The sequence below is a fragment of the Lynx canadensis genome, chromosome B1, assembly GCF_007474595.2.
Source record: "Lynx canadensis isolate LIC74 chromosome B1, mLynCan4.pri.v2, whole genome shotgun sequence".
NCBI classification, from domain to species: Eukaryota; Metazoa; Chordata; class Mammalia; order Carnivora; family Felidae; genus Lynx; species Lynx canadensis.
In genome coordinates this window covers 134,165,589-134,191,616 of record NC_044306.2, presented here as the reverse complement: position 1 = coordinate 134,191,616, position 26,028 = coordinate 134,165,589, and the positions used below count along the sequence as shown (strand labels likewise).

General features: G+C 38.9%; 1 protein-coding gene across 2 annotated transcripts in view; it reads left to right on the top strand.

The window, feature by feature from the left end:
• The window catches only part of AFF1 (AF4/FMR2 family member 1), a 134,599-nt gene that overhangs the window by 57,111 nt on the left and 51,460 nt on the right, over positions 1 to 26,028 (top strand). Inside the window, exons 4-5 of one of the 2 annotated variants that reach the window (XM_030313477.1) lie at positions 20,633 to 20,677; positions 25,917 to 26,003. In XM_030313477.1, the coding sequence (XP_030169337.1) occupies positions 20,633 to 20,677; positions 25,917 to 26,003 (132 nt within the window). The remainder of the gene's footprint in view (positions 1 to 20,632; positions 20,678 to 25,916; positions 26,004 to 26,028) is intronic. The other variant, XM_030313479.1, reaches the window with a different exon arrangement.

Sequence of the window (26,028 nt, the reverse complement as noted above, 5' to 3'; positions counted from 1 at the left end):
CATCAAATTTAGGATTACATAAATATTGTTACTTAGGGTGAGGCCAGTAAAAAAGTTAATCATAAGTTGATTTAAAGAAAATAGGGGCGCCTGGGTGGCGCAGTCGGTTGAGCGTCCGACTTCAGCCAGGTCACGATCTCGCGGTCCGTGAGTTCGAGTCTCGCGTCAGGCTCTGGGCTGATGGCTCAGAGCCTGGAGCCTGTTTCCGATTCTGTGTCTCTCTCTCTCTCTGCCCCTCCCCCGTTCATGCTCTGTCTCTCTCTGTCCCCCCCCCCCCAAAAATAAATAAATAAACGTTGAAAAAAAAAGAAAATGGCATAGGTAGTATTATAATATGGTGTCATTGTCAAGATACTGTGGAAATGACTGAAGTTTGTATAAAGCTGTTTTAGACTATACTTTGAGTCATGGAGGAAAGAGTTGACAAAGTTTGGTTAGAGATGGGGCAGTATCAAAAAAAAGAAAAAAAGCTTGAGGCCTGGCAGTGATCTAAAACATTTCCTTGTCTTCACCACTGGAGGACTTTTTCATGATTGAAGAGCTTCCCTCAGTTCAGAACTAAGTTGTGTCCATTATTTTCTTTTCCCCTTCTTCCACCCCCTTTATTTAATTGGTTCTTAAATGTTTCTACTACTGACTGCTGCTACCAATACCATCTATAAAATTTTTCATGAGTAAGGGATATTTTTTAGAAGACTTTTTTTTAATTTTATTTTTGAGAGAGAATGGGGCAGGGGGAGGGGCAGAGAGAGAGAGAGAGTGAAGGGGTACAAAGGATCTGAAGCAGGCTCTGTGCTGACAGCAGAGAGCCCGATGTGGGGCTTGAACTCAAACCGTGAGATCATGACCCCAGCTGAAGTCAGATGCGTAGCCGATTGAGCCATGCAGGCACCCTAGAAGACTTTTATGATAATATTGTTTGAAATTTATTTCAGACTGTGCCAGCAGGTTGTCCTGCAAGTTATTAGGTATGTATTATTTGAAAGAGATTGGGCCTTAACTCTATTTCGGTATTTTCAGAGGTGCAAGCAATGCAAGGGCTATAGATTTTCTTTAGGATATCAGAATAGGGTATAGTATCACTGCATGGTAATGAAGATACAACTGATTTTGATGAGTGTTACAGCCTGTGTCTTATTTCCCTTGCTTGAAGACTTAATTTGTTGATTGGCAATGTGGGATAGATAGGTCATGGCATTCATCCTTAAGAGCAAGTCTCATGCCAGAAGCATCAAAATGGAGAAATTATCAATAATGCTGTAGTTGGTTAAGTAAACCCCAGGGTTTGGCTTTCTAGTGGCCCCTCATTGAGTGCCCTCTACAGGGCACTCTGTAAAGGGACATTCATGGAGAAGGGCATTGCTGGCATGACCAGTCCTTGTTTTCCCATGCTAGCTCTGAAATCCTCTCAGGGAAAGCTTGTTGAACTTTCTCCTTGTTCAATAAATGGCTTGACATGAGGGGTATCCTGGAGGCAGTCTCAACTGAACCCTCAAGGCTTATCAGCACTTGCCTGGTGGACAGCACCACAGCCCCTGCCCTGGCTCCCTCCATTCTTCCAGTCTCTAGGGCTCAGGATCCCAGTTTCTACAAATTACCAGGTTTCCCCCACATGAATTAATTTGGAAAAAGGTGCAGACAAGAATGTCCATAGGTGATGGCTGCTCCAGAGCTGAAGAAACTTTGGCTATTTAAGGATAAATCAGGCGCCTGGGTGGCTCAGTCAGTTGAGCGTCTAACTTCACTTCAGGTCATGATCTCACACACAGTTCATGAGTTCGAACCCTGCATTGGGCTCTGAGCTAATAGCACAGAGCCTGCTTTGAATTCTCCCTCTCTCTGTCTGCTGCTCCCCACCCCCTACCCCCCCCCCCCACTGCTCTCTCTCCCTTGCTCTCGCTCTCTCTCTCTCTCTCTGAAAAATAAACATTTTTTAAAAAAAGGAAAAATCAGAGGGAGGTGCAAGCAAAGATTGTCCTAGAACAGTTACAAAAAAATGTAAAATTTGTTGTCATTCATTCCTTCAGCATTCCCTTCCCCCTTCCAGAGGAAGGTTTCATTAAATAAAGTTTGTGCCTGGGTGATGGTGTGGAGAAGTGGGAAAGTTTAATAAAATGGAAAAAAAGGAAAAATAAGATTGAGACTTTTGTGTCATGGTAAGAGTATAGCAGTAAAACTGATATATTTTATTGAGAAGGTACTGTGTGCTAGGCACTGTGTTTAAGTCCTTTCTATTCAGTGAGCTTGGAGTTGGTCCCTGGCAGGGCCATATCTGGAAGCCAGTGTGTCCAACTCAGACCCTTGCTCCTAAGCACTACCCTGCAAGGCCAGAACCACTGGGGAGGAACATCTGAGGCTTATTGAGAATCCCCAGTTGCAGAGTGCACTCAAGTTTCTTTAATAAACTGCAGTAAAAAGCCTGACTTCACAAGAATTACTGTGTGCATCTGGGCAAGTAGTGAGTGATGAGCTACAATGAGAAGTCAGCTTGAGGGTGTTGAATTCATGTTTGTTGGCTAAGCAGGATTACAAATCCATGCATGTTAATGGGATTTCAGGGCTGTGATTAAATCTACAGAATCAAGGACCTTTTGGATGTATTTTTAGTGGTGTAAGTATCACCCAGTCTTTTCTGCTTCTTATGAGCACCAGGTAGAGACTTGATGAGACCAATAGGTCAGCCTGCCCTTTGTAGCTGGAGCTCAGTTCCTATAGAATGTCTTTGAAAACATGTGTTTCTGATCTGTCAAAATTGGTTTGGCCAAAAGGAAAATTGTAGCTTTTGTAGCCTGGTTTGTTTAAAGAAACAAAAATAACTACACACCAAAGTTTCAGTGCAGAGAGTATGGTTTAATTCTCCATTGACTTTTATGCTTTTTATTACTCTGATTTTTATTTCCCATCAATGTGCTAGGTAAGTAAAATTATATGCAGGACATATGTACTGCCTATAAAATACCCATGTTCATTTTTATCTTTGGTTATTATGTGCAAAATTACAGCATTATGAACTACTTTAGTGTTAATGAGTAACTTTAGCACAATACTTAGATTACTGTCAGGAGATAAAGAAAAAGCTTAGGAAACTTAAGATCATTTGTTTTGAAATACATAGTGTTGGAATTACTTAAATGAATTTTTTCCCCTCTAGACTCTTAAAGAGTTCCTTTGCCACTGATCAGTGTGTGTGTGTGTGTGTGTGTGCGTGTGTGTGTGTGTGCACGCGCTGGTGTATTTTTGTTTATGATGTTGGATTATAACGTGGGCATGAAAATTGCCCTGTCTACTCCATGAATACATTGCCTTTATACTTACACATATTAACTAATACACATTTTATCTTATCTAATACACATTTGCACATAATACCTGGGGATAGAATTAGTTATATAGAAAATTTCGAGCTGAATGGGAATTTTAGTTCAGACACCTCAGGTGTCATTGTGCAGACACTTATTAGGTGGGGCTTAATAGGAACTCCCAGTGGTGGCTTAAATATTTTGCTTTTATACTATTGGCAATTTTAAATCATGAAGATTTTTATATGGACCTTGAAAGCAAAGTAAAGATTTAAACCACTTTGGGGGGGTCTTCACAACCCTGGCTTTGATGGAAAGAGTGGAGGATTGCCCGTGTCATAAAGCCGTATGTTTTTAAACTGTGAGCATGGTGCTTTGCACAAGTAAAAACTGCTAAAGGGACAGATGTTGCCAATTTCAAATGTACAGGGGGAAGGCAAATATTGCTAAGCAACGGTGTACTTGAGAGCATTTTTAGGAGCAGAGCCAGGGGAGTTGTGCCTGGGAGCACTCGCTGCCGCTTATGGCTCAGTACAGGGGAAGAGATTCAAAGTTCTTTCCTGTCAGGGCCGCCATTGCAGCCGCTAGCACAAAAGACAGTGGCCCAGTGGCACCGATTAGGGCTGGCAAGGGGATGTATGAAAACAGGAAAGCTTTTTTGCCATGTAGGAAGGCAGTAAGACATGTTCACAGAGGTAAGTGCCCCACAGTGAACAGCTGCCCCACAGTAAGTATGAGGAAGTGCAAGCCTGAGGTTCAGGTGGGGAAGAAGGAGGTGAGAGAGTGAGGCCTCAAACAAGGAACGTCTCTCCCTCTCCTTTTCTCCCATTCCATCCTTCCCTTTCCTCTCGTCCTTCCCTTCTTTCCACCTTCCCTCCTTTTCGTCTCTTTGCCTTCTCTGTTAGGGGCTAACATCAGAGAAGAGAAGGATCCCAGTAACCTCTGTAGTTGAGCGAGGCTGTGCATGACCTTCTAAACAAGATAAATAAGCTTTCCAGCCACAGGTATCCGGCCCCTCCCATGGCCCCTCCCTTGGTATACACTTGATAGGTAGCTGACAGGTGGTGTGGCGTGGCTTTGTTGTTGTTGTGTGCGTGTTTTTTTTCTTTTGGCTGCCACCAGAGACTGAATACCTCTTGAGATTTTCGTGGTTGTTGGGTTGGATTATGGATTTTCCTTTCTCTGTCTCTTTCTTCCTAATGAAATAATGGAGTTAAAGTAGAGAAAGTGTAATATTATCATTTTGTAACTGTATGAAATCACAGCCTATTTTTGGCAATGCATTTTAAAGAAATTAAAAACATTTAAAAATAAGCAGTTCCTTACCATTCAGATTTTTTTCTGTTCATCTTTCAAGCTCTGGTCTTGAACTTCTGAATCGCTTGACAAATATTGATGGTTTCTTTTGTCTTTCTAAAGTACAGGTACACACGGAAGATATTGGCAGTTTAAAAGCTTATGTATGTGTGCGTATACACGTGTATGCTCCCCTGCTTTGCTTTCCCTCCCTACCCTTCTGCACCCTCCCTTTCTGTCTCCTCTCCCCCTTGATTTTTATTGCTTTGTTTTTGTTTTTCAGCAAATGGCGTTTAAGTCAAATTCAAAGGATTGTGGGGCTCTACCCAGGTTCTAACTTAAATTAAAAATTGATTTCCAGTGGTGAAAGAATATTTTGAAGTAATTTTACTTCTGTATAGGCAGGTATAGGAGACAAATTTTAATGTTCTTAGAGTTATATGGTTCCCATTAATTTATTCACCAGGGTTTGTGGTCATGTAGCCTATAACTGTGTAGGATGTAAATGTATGTGATGAAAGGCTAGTTAGAGAAGATGACAGTGTTTACAATCCCCACCCCCACCCCGCTTTAGAAGATAGAATTTGTTTAAAGTTAAGCACTAGTGCATTTTCTGTCTGCCACAAGAGAACTGAGAAATGGAGCACAAGTAATGAGAAAGGAGGGAGAACCCTCAAGTTATTATAATGTGAACTTTTCCTTGATTGATTTGAATTCAGGTTATAACTTTGAGCTTTTTTTTTTTTTTAGGAACTGTGTCCTAAAATGAGTTGGAGGACCTGTTAGCTCCAGATTTAGGAAGGAATAGAGTTTTTTAGTTACTTGAGTCCCTCACAAATAATGTTTTTCTTTCTTTTTTTTTTTTTTTTTTTTTAAAAACTTGTTCTAATGAAGTCCAGAAGAAACTGGCTAATTTTCTCCTACAAAAAGCTTTTGAGAGAATTTTATTGAGGAAACAACTTTTTGACATTGAGATGCCTCTGAAAAGTTTTACTAAAAGAGATAATAAAACAAATAAGACTGACCTGCTCTGGAGCCAGTGTAAAACTTTTCAGGTTCATTTAATGTTACTTGGCAGACAGCATTATTATGGCATCATAAATAATAATGCTTATTTTTACAGAGGATTCTGCTGTACCAGTTAAAGAACTTTAAGTTGAAAGGACTTTTTAAATAGCAGGTGCCCCTTCTCATGTTCCAAACTGGCAGCGTGTTTATGATAATGTCAGTAAAAAAGTGACCAAGGCTCCAGGAGCATTTTCCCAGCAGGCCATGTGCCAGGTATAAGGAACATTCAGGAGGGCCACAGTTGGATTTATGTACAACTGAGATGTGATTTATTTCTGGTTTGACCCTACTATCTTCTTTTTTTTTTTTTTTTTAAGATTTTATTTTTAAGTAATTTCTACACCCAACGTGGGACTCGAACTCACAATCCCAAGATGAAGATTCACACATTCCTCTGACTCAGCCAGCCAAGCACCCTGACCCTTCCATCTCCTAAAGGCAGTTTTCAAAAGGAGTTGGTTTTGTTGCTGCTATTAGAATGGTTGACTGTTTTTCATATTCTCTCTTCTGTGGCACCTAGATTGTATATTCTAGAAAAGTTTAGAAGGAAAGAGGGGAAATGGGAACAACAGTGAATGCAAGAGTATTGAGAGTTATGACAGATGTGGTTGAGTCACCCTGTGTCTTAAAACACTCAAAAAGTTGGAGTCTTGGTTCAAGGGGCTCTGGGTTAAAGTCAAAAGAGTACTTTGAAAACTTCACTGTGGGTGTGTGTCAGTGTGAGGGGATGAGAAGAGCAGAAAGGAGACGGAGCGTGGACAAGATTGAGATGGAAAAAGTTGCAAGGATAGTCGCTGCTTCATGTTTTCAAAATGGGCACAAACCTATTGTTTGCTGCTGCAACTTTTGGAATCGTGATCATATATAGTATGAATGCTTAAAATGCTTTTAATTCAGCAGGTATTAGAGTACATTTATTTTACAAGAATGTTTTTCCTTGGCACATATGAAATAGCTATTTAAAATAAATGCAAGAATAAAACTTATATGTATATATTTACCTTACCCCTTGTATTTGTAAAAGAAAAAAATACTGGCACTTGTGGAGTGACTAAGTATTTATTCAGAACATTGTTATTAAACATTTTCACTTTGGCCAGTTTATTAAATCACTTTATAAGATGAACTTTACTGGAAGCCTGATGCAATTTTTCTGTATTTTCTGACCAAACTTACATACAAAGATAATGCAGGAAAAGGAAAAGATTATTAAGTCTCCCAGAGATTCAGTGGAATTAGTAAACTTTTTTTTTTTTCCTAAAAAGAATGACTGAATCTGGTTCTTGGTAGATTATAGAAAAGCAAAATAGTCTCTTAAATGTAGGTGCTCTTTGATGATAAGATTAAATGAGTGATTTATAATCATTCATAATGTTATAATATTAGATGAATTGTACTTTCCCAGAATGATCTTTGGCCCTTTTTCTACACTCTGGCAAGTAACCTGGTTAGTTGTTACCCAATATTAAAGCCGAAAGAAGGGAGGGGGGAATTTACTTGTTCAGAATTAAGATATAAAGCACGAGGCCATCTTTATTTGCCTTCTCTCCTCTGTGTTTATTATAGTATCAGTAATCCCCAAGGTAGTGTGAAGTTCAAATTGCTTCCTCAGTGCATATATGCCTGCTTCAGTAATTTTCTTTCCTTTTTTTCCCTGGGTTCTGTTTTTTGTTTTTAAGAGTCAGCATGCCAGGAGACAGACAACCAACACCTAGCCCAGAGGGGACTGTTGAGATTACTGCTGGAATAAATCCAAGATAAAATCTTTATGTTCTTTCAGACAAAGCATGGATTAAATGGCTTATCTTATTCATATGACTTCAGTTTCTTTCAACCTAATCCAGAAACTGATGGAAAGTTTTTTTCTGATGCCTCTTGTAGTCTTCGCTTATGCTCAGATATGGAAAAAAAAAAAAAAAAAAAAAGTCCAGGCACCCTATGGAATGTAGAATTCGACATGGTTTCTGAACATTGTTTGCCACTTAAGTTTGATAGACACCTATACTCAAAGGAGGTACAGAACACAGGTTTATGTATCTATAAATCTGGTCACGGTTGACAAACTAGTAGTGTTGTTTTATACTTACAACCATCAGTTAATACGATTTGTGTGTGTTGGGGGGGGAGAGAGAGAGCGAGCGAGCACTCAAGGGAGCAAGAGGGGGGCTGTGGGAAGAGGGAAGGAAGGGTAGGATGGGGATTGGAGTAAGCATGGTCACAAAACACCATCACACTGCAGTATAACACCTTCTTTACAGTGATAATATTTTAATTGAAAGACTGCTCATGCTTTGCAAATTAATGTACCCAGTCAAAAAGAAAAATTAAATCTCTCTTAGAAAAAGCTCTAAAGATTGTTTTGGTGAGGAGGATTGGTTGTGGTAGGAATAGATCATATAGTTTGGTCCTTTTGAAAAACCTTGTCAATTTATTATCACTGGAATGGAACCAGTGTCTAGACTTGTTCTTTGTGATGCCTTTTCCCCTCCCCTCCCCTCCCTTCCCTTCCCCTCCCTTTTCCTCCCTTCCTTCCCTTTCTTTTTTTAAAGCACTGCCTTTTTAGCTAGTCTTACTAAATCATTCACAGTTAATACACCCACAGTGGGCTTCATGGGGTCTCATGTGATCTTTCATCATAGGCACAGTGTTTTCAAGTCTTAAGAACATTGGAGATTTCTGATACCTTATTACATGGTGAATGGTAGTGGTTCACAGGCAAAAGTTAGGAAGTCAGTGAATAACTGAGATTAGACATGAGTACTATCAAACAATGGTCAGTTTTTTACATTTGTTTTTCATCCAACTACTTTGTTTTTAAGTCAATTTAAATTTGGCTCAGGTATACCCCATTCCTCTTAACTTTTACACCAAGAAACTAGTTGACATTGCCATAATATCTACTGAAGAACATTTCTGTATATAATGCATAAACATAGTTGTTTTTTTTTTTTTTTTAAATAGGAACTGTTTCATGTGGCTTTACAGAAGCCTTGGGAATACATCAAAATGTACACACTCAGTTGATCTTAGGAAATATAATAGTAATAAAATAAATGAAACCAACACTTTATTACTCCCCTCATGTTCATTTGTACATTTAGATCAAGTTTTTACAATTATATGTGGAAAACAGCTACTCACTGTTTTTTATTTTTACTTATTTAAACCAAGTCTTCAAAACTAGATCCTAGTTTTCACAATGAAAAGATACTTTCTTTCAATAGAAATCAAAACAGAATTTCCAGAATATTTTAACTAATTCAGTTAGTACAATTTATGAGCTTTCTTATAAATTCATATACTTTTGAAAAATAAATTCTTTATGACACTAAAGCAAACCACTTCAGGTAAAATCAGTGACTGGAAAGGAACAATAAACTCTAATTATTCATATTGATATTTAAAAGTTCAAAATACTTCTTCCTGTGAGGTTTTTTAAGTTTCAGTAATGATATTTAGGGTTCTTTTTATTTTTAGACCATTTTGCCCTAGTTGGTGAAAGACAAGTAGATACATACAGTTTGCCTATAAAAAAGGAGTTTACTTAAAGGTGAACTTTGAAAAAATCAGGAATATTAGCTCTCATTTAATAAGTGAATGGGGGGGTGCCTGGGCAGCTCAGTCAGTAAAGCGTCCGACTCTTGGTTTTGGCTCAGGTCATGATCTCTCATGGTTTGTGAGTTCAAGCCCCATGTTGGGCTCTGTTCTGACAGCATAGAGCTTGCTTGGAATTTTCTCTCTCTGCCCCTCCCTTGCTGTCTTTATCTCTCTCTCTCAAAATAATAAACATTAAAAAAAAAAAAAAAGTGAGTTGGGATGCCACCACATCTTCCAAAGCTTCTAGCATTCTTTTTCTGTTTTTTTATCCTGGAGTATTTCTTGATCTCCTATCTTAAGGATACACATGTCTTTCCTTAACCCCACCCAAGCATGCCTGATGTACCCCCTCTCCCAACAGTCATGATCTCATGCAACTCTCATATCTGAAACTTTGCTCAGAGAAATTCATGTCCCCACACTGCACTTAGGAAACTACTCCTTGGGTGAAAAACATCTGATTGGGTTGTTGGTGGTAATGGAATTTTGTTACAATAGTTTTTGTTTGTTTTTTTGAGGATTTCTGTGTCTTAAAAAGCATCATTGTTCTGTGGAGATGTCTGTAATATTACAAATGTGAACAAACACGTTGCTTCTAATATGTAGGGGGAAAAGGGAGAATTCACCATAACATATTCCAAATTTTTGGTAAGCTCATGTTTCTGAATTTCGTTGAAGATGCCACGAAATGACAAAATCAAATTCATTCATTTGACAAATACTACTTGCATATCTGTGTTAGTCCATAATTATGCTGAGGTCATGGGAGACATAGAGATGAATGAATTAACTCCAGACCCCACCAAATAGGAAACAAGTCTGAGGAAAATAAATGAAAACACCAAGGGTTATCTTGGTGTAAGAAGACTTATAGAAAAGGTCTGTCAGTATTTCTGACACCTGTTTCTACACTTCCCCGCTTTTCTGGATCCTCCAATATGAGTAGAAGGCATGGTCTTGCCACAATAAATTTTTGTTTGATGGTAACTGTAGGTGACCTATAGATTCCTAAAATTGTTTGAAATAGCCTTGTCCTTTATCAGTCTCTTTTCTCCTCTCTTTGAAAAATTTATTTGGGGAGCTGTAGAGATTTCTGCAATTAGCATGACATTAATTGTGGGAGCCCTCGTGCCTGGCAGACAGTTTGGCATTAAAAAAAAGAGATCTTTGCTACATGTTGGAGTGTATCAATTTTATTTTATTTTTTTAAGTTTACTTATTTTTGAGAGAGAGGAAAAAAGCATGAGTGGGGGAGGGGCAGAGAGAGGGAAAGAGAGAGAATCCCAAATGTGGGGCTCAAACCTACCAGCTGTGATATCATGACCTGAGCTAAAGTTGGACGCTTAGCTGACTGAACCACCCAGGCGCCCCTGGAGCATATCACATTTTAAAAGGTATCCAAAACCTCTCCATTTTTTTAAAATACTTAGGGAGAGGTGGGAGGGTGTTTAATTTTTTGAAGAGAGAACTTAACAATTAAAGTTGGTTTGCGCTTTACATAATACTATTACACTGTTAAGAGTGCCTAATTCTGTCAGCTCATTATCCCTCCTTTCATAGTAACAATCTATAACTTTCTTACTTACAAAAGCTTATAGCTTTTTGTACTGTAAGTGTGCCCATAAATTTCACTAGGGATCTTTTTTTAAAATTTTTTTAATTTTTAATTTTTTGAGAGACAGACCATGAGCAGGGTGGGACAGAGAAAGAGGGAGACAGAATCTGAAGCAGGCTCCAGACTATGAGCTGTCAGCACAGAGCTCCACACGGGGCTCAAACTGAGGAACCATGAGATCGAAGTTGGATGCTTAACCAACAGAGCCATCCAGGCGCCCCAGTGTGTCTAGGGATCTTAAAAATTTCTTTTAAAATACCAGGTATGGAAGTAGATGCTTAGGTAGTTGCCCAAAGGGCATGATGCTTCTGAAGAAGTAATATTGCTAGCACCTTCATACCTTTCCCAGCCTAAGTAGGCACACCGAGGCAGTATAAGTGTGTTCTTGTAATAGGGCTCACTGTTGAGATAATTTACTGTGTATTCACAAAGTAAAATTAATTTTGTGTCAAAACCTTGCTCAGGCAGGCCTTTTGGTTTCCATCTCTAATCTGTGTCTTGGAAATGTTGATTATGGCATCTTCATGATAAATGCATTATTTGTATGACATTAGCTTTAACACGTATTGTCTTATTTCTTCCTCACAGCAGTCCTGTGAGGTTTTGTGTATTTCAAATGTGTGTGCTCAGTATTTAAGTATGACTGATTTCTTAAAAACCAAGCCAAATAATGCGGCTGTTTCAAGGACTTTGTAGTTTAGTTTGGGAAGAAAGAAAGAATTAGCCAGCAAACACTGGATCAGGCCTTGATAGTAGTCCTGGATTTCCATAGGAACACCTCACAGTCTGTGGTGGAAGGCTGACTGCAAATCTGTGAATAGCTCGGTGTGCTAAGTGTTATGTGGGGCAAGCCCAGAGCACCGAGGAAGAAACTGGAAACTGATTCACATAGGTGTGTGTTTGGGAGAAGGAAAGTTACATTGACTGTACTTTGAGTAAAAGTTTTTATCCCTGTTTTTTAAAAATATCAATTATGTTTTTATTTACAAACAGATATATTTTGTGATCCAGAATTTAAAAGATAAAAATATGTAGTGCAAATCTTCCCACTGCTCCACCCCTCTAGCCACCTAATTCTCTTTTCTACAAGGCTGATGTCACAGGCTTCTTGTCTGTATTCCCAGTAGTATTTTTTTTGCATGGTTAGTAACTACATACATGTTCCCTTCTGTCACCTTTTCATTTATACAAATCCTGGCATATACTGCACCTATATTTTTCCCTCTTGCTTAACAATATGTCTTAGAAATTACTCCCAAATCAATACATGAAGAGAGTACTAATTCTTTGTTATAGCTACATAGTATTTCTGCGTAAGGGGCATGTACCACAGTTTTCTTAGCCAGTTAACTTCTGAATGGGCATTTAGATTGTATCCAGTATCTTACTATTTGCAAACGAGGCTGAAGTGAATAGGTTTGTACATTATGTGTAGAAGTTGGTGCTATAAGTCAAATTGTTGTGTCTGAGTATGGGAAATTAGAATTTGGGGGTGGTTGCCTAATTGATGCCTTTAGAAGTTGTGACCCTTTACCCTCCCACAAACCAGGGTATTAGAGTGCCTTTTTCCTCATATTTAACAGATACAGTATCATCAGTTTTTTGTTTTGCCAGTCAGTATGTGAAAAATAGTTTCTACATAGTCATAGTGTTTTTGAGGAGAAAACAATGCAAAACAGTTTCCCTTTTGTCCCTGGTATGTTTATTTCCAGTAGTTTGTTATTTAAGACATTGACTTATAATTCCTACAAGCTACAGTATTTAGGAAGTCTCTAAAGCTCTAAAAATTGGAAATTTATTTTCATGTTCTGAGTTCTGAGCCTGAAAACATACCAGCAAATGTTTATTGGTTGCCTCTGTGTGACAGGCATTGTGTGATTGGTGGTTCACCCAGGTAGTACTGGCCCCCGCTCTCATGGAACTTGTGATCAGGAAGTAGCAGAGATGATGTTACATGAGGTGCTTTAGCAGTATAGAGAGCTGTGGGAGCACGTGAACAGTTTTGGGAGGGAGGGATTGGGGAATCTTTTCCAAAAGATGTTTTTTAGGCTGTGACCTGAAGTCTGCATGGGAGTTATCTGGACACCAGTGAGGGAAGAGAGTTTTAGATAGGGACAAGAAAAGTATGAGTCATCTAGCTAGATGGGGATTGGTGTGCAACAAGTAGATACTACAGGCTGAACCGTAATCCAAAAGTTGACCTGTGTTTGAAGAAAAATAGCATGAGCCTTATCTTTTAAAAATTAAACTGATAGAGAACCCTCTTGAGGTTTCTGTCCACACCATTAAAGAAAGCCTTAGGGTGCCTGAGTGGCTCAGTCGGTTAAGTGTCTGGTTTCAGATCAGGCTTTGCCCTCATGACTTCATGGGTTCAAACCCCACATCAGATTCTGTGCTGGCAGCACAAAGCCTGCTTAGCATTCTCTCTCTCCCTCTCTCTGTGCCCCCTCCCCCACTCATGCTGTCTCTGTCTCTCTCAAAATAAATAAATAAACTTTAAAAAATGTTTTAAAAAGAATGCCTTGATAATGTTGGCACCAGGGATTTCACATATCCCTGGGCCTTTTGAAAGTTTTTAGAGTTTCACATTTGACCTTCATACCAATCCTGTGAAGCAGTTAGGTTTGTTAATATTATCCCCTTTATCACCATGAGGAAATAGTCGCAAAGAAGTTGAATCTCATCCAGAATTGGAGAGCCAGTCCTCAGCAGGGCCAGAACTAGAATCCAAGATCTTTTTTGACTTCCTTTGTCAGCATGCTGCCTTCGCGCTCCCTGCAGTTCCTGGTTAGTGATAACTAAGCCTTTTTGAGACTGGCATTGTTATAAAAGTGCTGCTCCGTTGAAACTTGAGAAACTTAAAACACAGTATTGCAAGAGCCTCCAGGTCTCAGTGGTGAGGTATATTTCTTCGTCCTGCTCTTTTTTAGCTTATTAAAACAAACTGTGTCATGCTTAGAATTCATTTACTAACATATTTTATTTTGGTATCTGTGTATTTCCTTATGATTACACAATGTCATTCCAAGAGCAGTGAGAAATCAGACTGAGGCCAGCATTGCTGCCTTTTCTGGTCTGAAGCCGTGTAGTAGGAAGAGGCAGTTAAATCTGAATACCAAAGCGCTTCTTTGTACAAACAGAAGCAAGACATTGTTTTTCAAAGAATGTTTTTGATCACGTGTAGGACAACTGGAGTCACATCTCCTCCTTAAAATGCTAATATATTTGCCTCTTGCCTGAAGGTTGAGGTTTTTGGAAAGGTAGTATTAATATTATGAAACCAGGCTCAGTCACTTCAGAGCATTGTGTGACTTTGGATATGTAATTTAATTTCTCTAGAATTCAGTCTGGGATAATACCTACCACAGAGGTTAATATGAGAATTGGAGCATTATACGGAATTTTGTCCAATTTTTTTGTTGTCAAAGTATAATTGACATACAATATTCTATTAGTTTCAGGTGTACAACGTAGTGATGCAACCTTTATACATTACAGAGTGATCACCATACTAAATCTAGCTGCCATGTGTCACCGTGCAAAGTTGTTACCTATTATTGACTATATTCCCTATGCTGTACATTGCATCCCTGTGTCTTATTTATTTTAGAACTGGAAGTTTGTACCTCTTAATCCCTTTCCCTTATTTCAGCCATCTCCCATCCCACTCCCGTCTGGTAACCGAATTGTTCTATCTGTGAGTCTGTTTCTGTTTTGTTTTTTAGATTCTAAATATAAGTAGAATCATACAGTATTTGTCTAATTCTGACCTCTTTTACTTTGCATAATACCCTCTAGGTCATTCACATTGTGACAAATGGCAAGATTATGTTTTTCTTTGGCTGGGTAACATTCCATTGCATGTATATACTGCATCTTTATGCCTTCATCTATCGATAGATTCTTAGGTTGTTTCCATATCTTGGCTATTGTAAATAATGCTGCAATAAATGTGGGTTTGCTTATATCTTTTCAAATTAGTGTTTTTGTTTTCTTTGGATTCTTTGGGTAAGTACCCAGAAGTGGAATTGCTGCATTGTATGGTATTTCTAATTTTACTTTTTGAGGAACCTCCATACTGTTTTCATAGTGGCCACCCCATTTTGCATTCCCACCAACAGTGCACATGGGTTCCCTTTCCTCCACGTACTCACCAACACTTGTTATTTCTTGTGTTCCCCCCCCACCCAAATGTTTACTTTTGAGAGAGAGAGAGAGAGAAAGAAAGAGCACGAGCTGAGGAAAGGCAGAGAGAGTGGGAGACAGAATCCAAAGCAGGCTCCAGGCTCTGAGCTGTCAGCACAGAGCCCAATGTGGGGCTCAAACCCACAAACTGTGAGATGATGGCCTGAGCCGAAGTTGGATGCTTAACTGACTGAGCCACCCGGCCACCCCTTCTTGTCTTTTTGATAATAGCCATTCTCTTAGGTGTGAGGTGGTATCTCATTGTGGTTTTGATTTGCATTTCCCTTGTGATCAGTGATGTTGAGCATCTTTTCATGTGTCAGCTCTCTGTATGTCTTCTTTGGAAAAATGCCTATTCAGGTTCTGTGCCCAATTTTTAATTAGATTGTTTTCTGGATAGTAGTTGTGAGTTCTTTGTGTATTTTGGATATTAACCCTTACTGGGTTGTTTGAAAATATCCTCTCCCATTCGGTAGTTTTCCCTTTTTCGTTTTATTGATAGTATCCTTCATTGTGCAAAAGCGTTTAGTTTGATGTGGTCCCATTTATTTATTTTTGCTTTTGTTCTTGCCTGAGCAGACAGATCAAAAAAAATATTGCTTAGACTGATGTTCAAGAGATTACCGCTTATCCTTTTTTTTCAGGAGTTTTATGGTTTCCGGTCTTAAAGTCTCTAATCCATGTTGCGTTTATTTTTGTGTATCGTGTAAGAAGGTGATGTAGTTACATTCTTTTGCAAGTAGTTGTCCAGATTTCCCAGCACCATTTATTTAAGACTGTCTTTTTCCATTTGTATGTTCTTGCTTCCTTTGTTGAAGATTAATTGACTGTACAAGCATGGTTTATTTCTGGACTCGATTTGGTTCCCTTGATCTGTTTTTGTGCCAGTACCATATTGTTTTGCTTCCTATACCTTTGTAGTGTCGTTTGAAATCAGGGAGTATGATACTTGCAAGCTTTGTTCTTTTTTCTCAAGATTGCTTTGCCTATTTGGGGTCTGTTTTGGCTCTGTACAAATTTTCATACTATTCTAGTTTTGTGAAAAAATGTCATTAGTGTTTTGGTAATTTGCACTGAATCTATAGATTGCTTTGGGTAGTATGGGCATTTTACTTTATCTTATTTTACTTGTATTCTATTTTGGGGTAGTATGAACATTTTAACAGTATTCTTGTCTATGAGCATGTTATGTCTTTTTATTTATTTTTGTGGTCTTCAGTTTATTTCATTAATGTCTTACAGTTTTCAGAGTACTGGTCTGGTCTTTTACTTCCTTTGTTAAATTTATTCCTAGTTTTTTGTTTTTTGTTTTTTTTTTTATGTGATTGAAAATGGGATTGTTACGATCTCGCGGTCTGTGAGTTCGAGCCCCGCGTCGGGCTCTGGGCTGATGGCTCAGAGCCTGGAGCCTGTTTCCGATTCTGTGTCTCCCTCTCTCTCTGCCCCTCCCCCGTTCATGCTCTGTGTCTCTCTGTCCCAAAAATAAATAAACGTTGAAAAAAAAAAAAAAGAAAATGGGATTGTTTTCTTAATTTCTCTTTCTGATAGTTATTAGTGTATAAAAGTGCAACAGATTTATGTATATTAATTTTGTATCCTGAACCTTTACTGAATTCTTTTTTTAGTTCTAATAGTTTTCTGATGAAGTCTTTAGAGCTTTCTATGTATAGTTTCATGTCATCTGCAAATAGTGATAGTTTTACTTCTTTTCCAATTTGGATGCCTTTTATTTCTTGTCTGATTGCTATGGCTAAGACTTCCAACAAAAGGGACAAGAGTGAGCATCCTCATCTTGTTCCTGATCTTAGAAGAAAAGCTTTCAGCTTTTCACATTTGAATATAATGTTAGCTGTGGTATTTCTTTTTTAAGTTTCTACAATAAAGGCTATATCTGCAGTTGATGGGTACATTTAGTACAGTAGCTTCCCCCCCCCACCCCCGCCAAGCTAATGATGTTGCATCTTACAATAAATGGTATCAAATAGAAGAAATAACAGTACATAAAAAGGTTAATGCAATGTCAGGTACAATATGTATTCAGTAAGTAGCTGCTATCATTTTATTTTCAATTGAATTATGGTTCCTGTGTTAAGTCCATACCTTTATGGGGAAGCAAGGTCAGTCTACATACAGGATACCAGATTTGTGAGGCAGTCAGAAGTAGGTGGGCAGGAAGGAAGAGCTGCATTCCCCTAGGAACCTAGATACTGCCTGTGAGAGACAGCAGTGGGATTTGTGGTTGTAAGTGCTAAAGGTCACTGTCTACACCGTGGAAGCAGAGCTGGACAAAGAAGGACCTGCAGACTAGAATTTCTTGATTCATGCAACCAGCATGGATTATTGTTGTTGCTTTTTATCATGTCTTGTGCTTTGTGGAGGTCTTACCTGCAGATCTTCAGCCTTAACTAGGCTGTGCTTTAGAGAGGCTGATTGTTTACTATTTGGCTCTTTCTCTGCAGACAGATTTGAAATACCTGTACTCTAGTTTAAGAGTCTCTAATTTGAGCCAGAAAAAGAGTAGAGATCTGAATTTCAGGCAGATGGAACATAAAATGGGCCCATGTTATACAGACTCTCTTTATATATCTCTATTATAACCTCCCCTCTTTTAAATACAGTTTGAAAAATGTATCTTGATAAAGGGGAATTAACTCTAATTCTGTAACTTATTCTTAAATGGTTCAGTGTAGAAGTATGGGTGGGAGAGAAAAATACAAAGTAAATGTGATAGAATGCCAACATTTGGGGAGTTTGGGTGAAGGGTTCATGGGAATTTCTTTTATTATTTTTGTAATTTTTCTGTAAATATAAAATTATTTCTAAAAAAAAAGTTGAAAATATCCTGAGCATCTTTCCATGCAAGCTCATACATTTATATTATTATTTTAATTCTCTGACACACTGCTATATAGATGTACTATAAAGGTCTTTAGCTGGATTCCTATTGTCGGGCATTTGATTATTTCCAGTTATTTGCCATTATAAACAGTGCTGCTTGGAAGTCTTAAAAAAATTTTTTTTAAGTTTATTTTGAGAGAGACACAGACCACATGAGCGGGGGAGAGGCAGAGAGAGAGGTAGAGAGAGCGGGAATCCCAAGCAGGCTCCACGCTGCCAGCACAGAGCCTGACGTGGGGCTTGAACCCATGAAACTGTGAGATCATGACTTGAGCCAAAACCAAGAATTGGACACTTTAACCAAGTGAACCACCCAGGCGCCCCAGGGAGGTCTTTAAATATATCCTCATGTATTTGGGATGGAATCCCCACATCCCTTTGAAATACTCCCACTTTCATAATGGATTTAATAGGAACATTCACAGTAAATTAACCAATTAATGCTTGAACCTAAGACCTTATTTATAATTTTAAATGGGTTAAATGGTGACTCCTTAGCAATGTTTATCTTATCCAGATACTAATAAATACTGAGCTATAGAAAAATTTCTTCAATTCCGCTTCATCTCATATAATAACTTTAGGGACAGCTTGGCGGCTCAGTTGGTTAAGTGTGTCACTCTTGATTTCCACTTAGGTCATGATCTCACGGGTTCATGAGTTTGAGCCTTGCATCAGGCTCTGCAATGACAATGTGAAGCCTGCTTGTGATTCTCTTTCTCTCCCTCTCTCTCTGCCCCTCCCCCACTCAAAATAAATAAACTTTAAAGAAAAATAAAAACTTTAGAAAAAAAGAATCTTTTAGTGGCACGAAACATCTTGGCTAGGTATTGACTCCTTGAATAATTAAGTTCAGAAAATCGTTTAGTGTCCTGAAGTTACAGCTTTTTCATCTCATTCTGTTGGAAGCAGTGGAGGAATCTTTTTCTCTCTGATTCCTCACTTTCATTGATTCCCAGATATGTTAATTGGATTCCCATTCTCATTCCAGGAACAGATGGGATGAGGGGACTACTTGACCAGAGTCAGTAGTAATATGCTGTATCTCTGTTGTGTTGATCCACCTTCAGCTTATAATTGTTATTTGTCCTAATTATGCATGTGAAAAACTGAAACCATAGAATACTCTTAAATTTTATCATGATGTCAAAACAGCATTCATTTCTGTTCCTGACAGTTGTCCTGAAATGTTGGGTTACTAGTATTTGGTCCAGTTTTTAAGCATCTCTTAATGGTTTTGAAAAACAAAAAGCAGGTAAGCAAGTCTGGTGTTTGACATGCATAATGCCTAAAGGCAGAGCTGATAGGACATGCGGACTAAAGGGATACCCTTGATTCTTTGGATGTACCTTCTGACCTCCAGAGCCAGTCAAAAATATCAAACTGCAAACATTTCAACAAAACTGCATGAAATTCACGTTTTAAAACCTGACCCCAGGCAAATTAAATTACATTTGAACATTGACAGATCCGTTCAGTTTGATTCCATGGCAGTGTGAATGTTGTATGCTCTTTTCTTTCCTTTGCCTTCATCCTTCAACTGGAATGGTGGGTTAATGAATCGTAGATCAGGAATTGGCAACCAGTGCTGTATTAAATTACACTCAGATCAGAAATGAGAGCCAGGAAAAGAAGCCTTTCATCTACTCTCCAGCTATGAGGCAGGTATTGGACCAGACAGACTGGGAAGACCAGTAACGGGAGGAGTGTGTGTTGTAGAGAACTTGCCTGGGGCACTTGGTTGTGAATTGACACAGAGCAAAAAGTTGCTTTTCCAGGGAAAATCATGAGGTCGTGGGATTTCATGTCTCTAGTTAAGGAAAAATGATTTTTAAAGTTTTTTTTTTTAAAACTTTTGCATTTTCTTTGCACTTATAAAGACTGTAAAAAGACATTTCCTAGACACCATCTGTGGTGGTGATATTGGTGGCAGCAGCCGTCATTTGTTTAGCTGGAGATAAGGAAGAGAAGTCTAAGTAGTAGATCTTTTATCCAAGACACTAGGAAATCTGTTTCTCCTAGGGTCTTTCTCTGAGGAAATACATAGTATGCATTTGTGTGTACACACGTGTATGTGTATATTTGCGTATATAAGGTGAAAATGCTGGCTGGAAGCAGGGGCGGAGACACTGAAGTGAATGTCTTTACCTTAAAGTGAATCTTTGGCCAGTTAGAATATTATAAAAAAAAAAAAAAATCTGTCCGTGATTCGATGTTGGCCTTTTTAACTATGAGGTAGGTGTTCAGATGATTTCCATCTTTGTGTTCATTTTACTTGGCTCACAGGACACATGTTGCTATGAAGCGGCAAACTGCGACCCCAGTTTTATTTCTTTCTGCCTCTACTTTTGTTGTATCTGTTTTCCCCATAGATTTACTAATTTGCTAATTTTCATTAATATACACGTTTTCCTTTGGAAACTTTGGTCTGAGGGTTAGAATTAGTCTGCCATTGTCTCCTGCAGAACCCCCTCCCCGCCCATTAAGTCAGGTTAGTCTCTGGTCTTGTTTTATCCAGAATGTGAAGTTCCTAATACTTAGCTAGTAAAGGGTGGTCCTGAGGTGATTCCACTCACCAGAAGGTTGCCCTATGAATACCAGCATCTACTAATACCATCACCCAAGTTCTTTTTGTTTCTGTGCTAATCTTTCCCTTCTTGGTTTTCACTTTCAGCAGACCTACTCCAATGAAGTTCATTGTGTTGAAGAGATTCTAAAGGTGAGTTCATTTACTGTTTTTCATTTGAAGAAATGTTTAAGGAGGCGGGCATATCTCCATTTACTTTGACTTTAATGAACAGTTGCCATTTCCATACCCCTTTAAACTGTTCCCCTCCTCATACCTTCAAATGCAAAATAAACCAGAATAGTAACAGAAGGACTCTTAAAGCATTATTGAGCTCTCTGACAGATTCTATTAATTAAAATGAAATCTGCAAGCTGCAAGGCATTTGTCTCAGGTTTTTCTGGTGGCTCATAAAGACCCACAAGAGTTGCTCACTTCTCAGAAAGGAAAACCCTCTGTATTGAGGGGTTAAATGGTGCTTGATTTATACCTCTGGGTGTTTTGTAATGGACACTTGCTATGTATGGCCTCATCTTCAGTGAGACCATGAATTTTTAAAAGAATGAAGAAAAACAGTAGGAAGTAAATGGATATCTATAAACTTACCTTGAAGGGTTATTTTTCACTCTTGTTTCTTGAGATGGTGCTGTGAACATTTTTGCTGTTTCTACAGATACATCATTGAACCCGTTATCTGTTGGTTCAGGGTTTTGTTTTGTTTTTTTCCCCCCACAAGGACAACAGATTCTTCCTAGAATTCAGTTCCAGGAAAAAAATAAATTAATTCTCCTCATGAACCTGTATGCTTTCATTTTATCAGAGAAGAATTACAGAAACTCTTTAGTTTCTTACTTTGGCTTCAATTTCCAGGAAATCTAGAGCTAAATTGAATGCTCAAGTACTATAATTGTAATAACTAAGGGTTTTGTTTATTTCTCATTGCTCCTCTTTGGCTTTTAACTTTCTTCCATGTCAGTGGAAGCATGTTAGTGCTATTCTTGCTTTATCTTTTACTGTAAGTTTTCTGATTTTTTGTGAAGTAGAGATCTGTATGACACATGTACCTATTCATTTGTATTTTCACCGTTCACTTTTCCTCAAAATATATGCTTATCCAATTTTTCCTTTAATTTTTTATTATAAAGTATTAAGTGGATGGCATTGAAACCAGTAATTCTCACTTGCAAAAAAAAAAAAATTTTTTTTTTTCAATGTTTGTTTATTTTTGAGAGAGACAGAGACAGGATGCGAGTGGGTTAGGGGCAGAGAGACAGGGAGACACAGAATCCAAAGCAGACTCCAGGCTCTGAGCTGTCAGCACAGAGCCCTACACGGCGCTTGAACCTACGAACTGTGAGATCATGCCCTGAGCCCAAGTCGGGCCCTTAACTGACTGAGCCACCCAGGAGCCCCTCCCTTGCAAAATTTTTGACAAAGGTAGTGTCTAACCAGATGTTCAGATATTTGGAAAGCAGTTCCATCATTTCTGTTTTATAATTTTTGTCCCCTACTTTTATAGTTGGAATCTTCTAAGAAATATCTCTGAGGAAACACACTTTGTACTGCTAAAATTGAACAATTTTTATGAACAAGCAAGTAAGATTAATAATAAACAGGTTATGTTGGTTAAGCTTTTGTCTCATCCTCTTCTTCTGATATTTCTGAAATCCTTTGGTGTGATGAGTAATAAAACAACAAATGACTTAGTTATAAAATATGGCCTTAGCATTTTCTCTGAAAGTGTGTGTGATTTGTTTTATAGTTATTTCAAAAGTAAATGCAACAATATAGATTACTTGTCTTCTGTGTATATCAAATGTTGCTCTTAGATTTTGATGTGTTAATATACTCCTCATGAAATCCCTTATTTAGGATGATGGTATTAGAGTATCAGACAAGCGGTTTTAATTTAATAAACCTATTCATCGTCCCTCCCCTCTCCGCCAGTGTCACTTTCATGGGTCCTTGCTTACCTGGAAAGGCATGAAAGTGAACAGTTAATGAAAGCTACCAGGTGAGTATTTTCATTTGAAAATCATAGGGAGAGCAAATAGAAGGATATCCTGGACTGAGGAGGGGCACAAGCCTTTGCAGAGTGGAGACTTGGAGTCTTTCCCCCTACACTCACCCTCTCTTGGGGGCTCCAGCCATATTATGTGCACTCCTTGGGCCTCAGTTTCCTTGTTGGTAAAATGAAGGCCCTGGGCTAATAGATGATCCCTAGGGTCCTATCTAGCTCTCACTCTCTAGTGCTGATCCAGGTACTTTCCTCTGCCTCGTGGTTCATGTTCTTCTCTTTTACCAGCAGTTGATGAAGATTGCCAGGAATCCTAACACAAATATTTCTGATGGGTGATAGAAGCAGTAAATAGTTTCCTCACAGAAAAAACAATCAGAAAATCTTTCTTGGTTCTCTGGTGGAAATATGAAGAGTGGAAGTGTTTTAACAAAGGCCTATAATTCCTGCAGGCTGATGGGGTAAGAAGATAGCAGACAGTACTGGAGATCAGGAATTGGTCACATATGAGTTCCAGACAGCGGACTGTGCCCTCATGTCCTCAGTGGGCGTAAGGCAACAGCTCGGGTTTTCTACTTACAGTGGCATGGCCTGGACAGCCTCCTGGGAAATCAGCACAGTACTCGTAGACAGTACCTCAGCGCAGCATTCTAGCAATTCTGGTACAGTGAGTGGTAGCACTGTTACTTGTTCATTCATTTATGCAACAAATAGCCACTAAGCCTCAAGTACTTTTCTAGGCACTGGCGATGCCATGTGAATAAGACCTAGTTCTTGCTCTAATGGGGATTACAGGAGGAAGATAATTACATAATAAAAATACCAGGTATTGATGAATGCAGTGATTCCCATAGCAGGCAAATGAAGAGGATGAGCAGAGGAAAGAATGCAAAAAGCCTTGAGGTGGGAACAGGTTGGTGTATTCGAGGAGGACCAGAAGTTAGAGGAAGCAGACAGTGTGTCTAGAGCAGAGTGAGCAAGGTAGAGAGCAAGGGGCAACAGCTCCGTGGCACCTGGAAGCTAAGACCCAGGCAGGTGCCACCTGATTTACCCTCATTCGTGTGGTAAGTCATTGTTAAGGTAGGGAGCAAGTTCATGGCCTTGTGTGCAATTCTGGGCAACCTCCTTGCCTTATGGCCCCAATTCTCCTAAGGCCTAACTCCCTCCACTAAGCCAAGCATTTAGGGAAGTATATAAATTCTTTCAGGCTGTTGGCAAACAACTTAGGTCCTGAAAGAGTTTATGCACTTTCCAACTTCCTAATTTAATAGCTGGGGCAGCCCTAGGCATTGTGAGCACAATGGACATTTTCTGGGAATAATTGGTAACTAAAAGTCATAGATGCCATTGGGATTCTAAAGAAATTCTTGGAAAACAGAAGGGGGGATACTTTCAAACACCTCAATTAATTATATTTTTATATTGTAGCATTATAATGATCCTGTTCCTTAAAGGATAGTCAAATAAATAAAACAGCAGGGAGCTTGCTTTGGTGCAGTATTGAAATTCTTTCAAAACTAGACTTAATTAAAAGTTGTGATGCTTTTAATTTATTAAGTACTTTTTATGACCATGTATCCAAGCATTTTACATAAATTACCCTCATTCTACTTAGAAAAATAAGTGGTCTTAGTTCACCCCTCACTGAGAACAGAGGTGCAGAGAGCTCGGGGACTGTAGGCTGCCAGGGCTGGTGAGGATCAGTTAGGATTCCAGTCTGGGACTCTGGCTCCAGAGTGGTTGCTCTTTCCATTATATTCTAGGACAGGATTCTTCCTTTGTGCTGAACAAAGTAGATGGTTAGTCAGTAGGCATGGACACGTCTTCACCTTTAACAAAAATTACTGAAGAAAGCCAGCATCAGTTACTCTTCTTGTCACTGTGCCAGGTCATTTATGTCTGTCCTGGGGTGATAGCCACCAAGAGAGTGGCTGTGGGGAAAGGCAAGGGGAAAAGTGCAGAGTCTGGGAATGGAAATACTTGCTAGAGATCCGTCTCCAGTTGTTCAAGGATCAGATGGCATTTCTGTGGCAATGGAGAGGTTGGTCCACACTCTGAAAAGAAATGCTATAGTATACAGTGTGTTATACAGGTGAAGTAATTCAGCAGGAAATCTGGGGTCACGAGCTTGCTCATAGGGAGTCGCCTGTCCATCTTTAAGCCAGTTTACCAAGCAAGTCTGAGATGCGTGGGAATGAACTTCTTTCTCTTAGTTAGACTGGATAAGCGAAGGGGCCCACACCCTGTGCTCTCAGCCATCAGCTTCCTGGGACACCAAATCCGGTCATTTCAGACTTCAGTTTTCTCATCTGTAAAACGAAGGGGTTGATATTCATGATCTCCAATGCCATTTTAAGAAATTGTGTGTGTGTGCACCTGCATATATTTGTGATTGGACATATTTAATCTGACATTCTGTTTAGGGCCAGGTTTTTAGCAAAGCAGAGTATAAGTCATGAATGCACTCAGAAAAAAAAAGAATTCATGTCAGGAGATATATATATATATATATATATATATATATATATATATATATATATTAATTTGGAAGATCTAAAAATCTTGCCTCCATGAAAATAGTGAATAGAAGTGAAGCTTCTGTTGCTGGAAAGGGAACGTAATTTTTAAAGGCCCTTTCCTCCAAAAAAGTTCATATGTACTAATAGTGTGTATCAGGGAAGGGTCAAATCCATTAAAACTCTCCCAAGTGGAACAAGTGACCTGAATTACTTGTTTGCTTAAGTCAAACAGGAAAGTTCTTCTTCCTTTGAACTTAAATAATTCCAGGAAATGCAATAAAGAAGCTGAGGGAGAAAGAACGCATTGAGTAGAGACTCTGTGTTCACGGTTACATAAGCTCTGTTAATACCTATTACTGTTTATATGCTTTATAATATTCAGTGTTAAGACCATTCATGTTCTGCATTCTTGTTTTTCTTCTTTGAACTGATTACTGTTTTGTGAGTTGGAGATCTTTGGTGTTTGAACATAGCCCATTAAGTAGGGGTTTTTTTTTTAAAGTAAAATAACTTTTAAGATTTCACTTTTTATTTACTATCAACCCACTTTAAAAAGCTGGGGCGCCTGGGTGGCTCAGTGAGTTTAGCGTCCGACTTAGGTTCAGGTCATGATCTCACGGTTTGTGAGTTCGAGCCCTGCGTCGGGCTCTGTGCTGACAGCTCGGGGCCTGGAGCCTGCTTCGGAGTCTGTGTCTCCCTCTCTGTCTGCCCCTCCCTTGCTCGCTCGCTCTCTCTCTCTCTCTCTCTCTCTCTCAAAAATGAATAAATGTTAAAAAAAAGTCTTAAATAAAGTTAACTTACATAGCAATAAGTGTTCTATTTATAATTGTTCATCCCTTTCCAAATCTCTTTCCAGGAAATGACCCATTCATGGCCGCCTCCTTTGACAGCAATACATACGCCCAGTACAGCCGAGCCCTCCAAATTTCCTTTTCCGACAAAGGTAATTCCTTACAAGTACAGTAGGC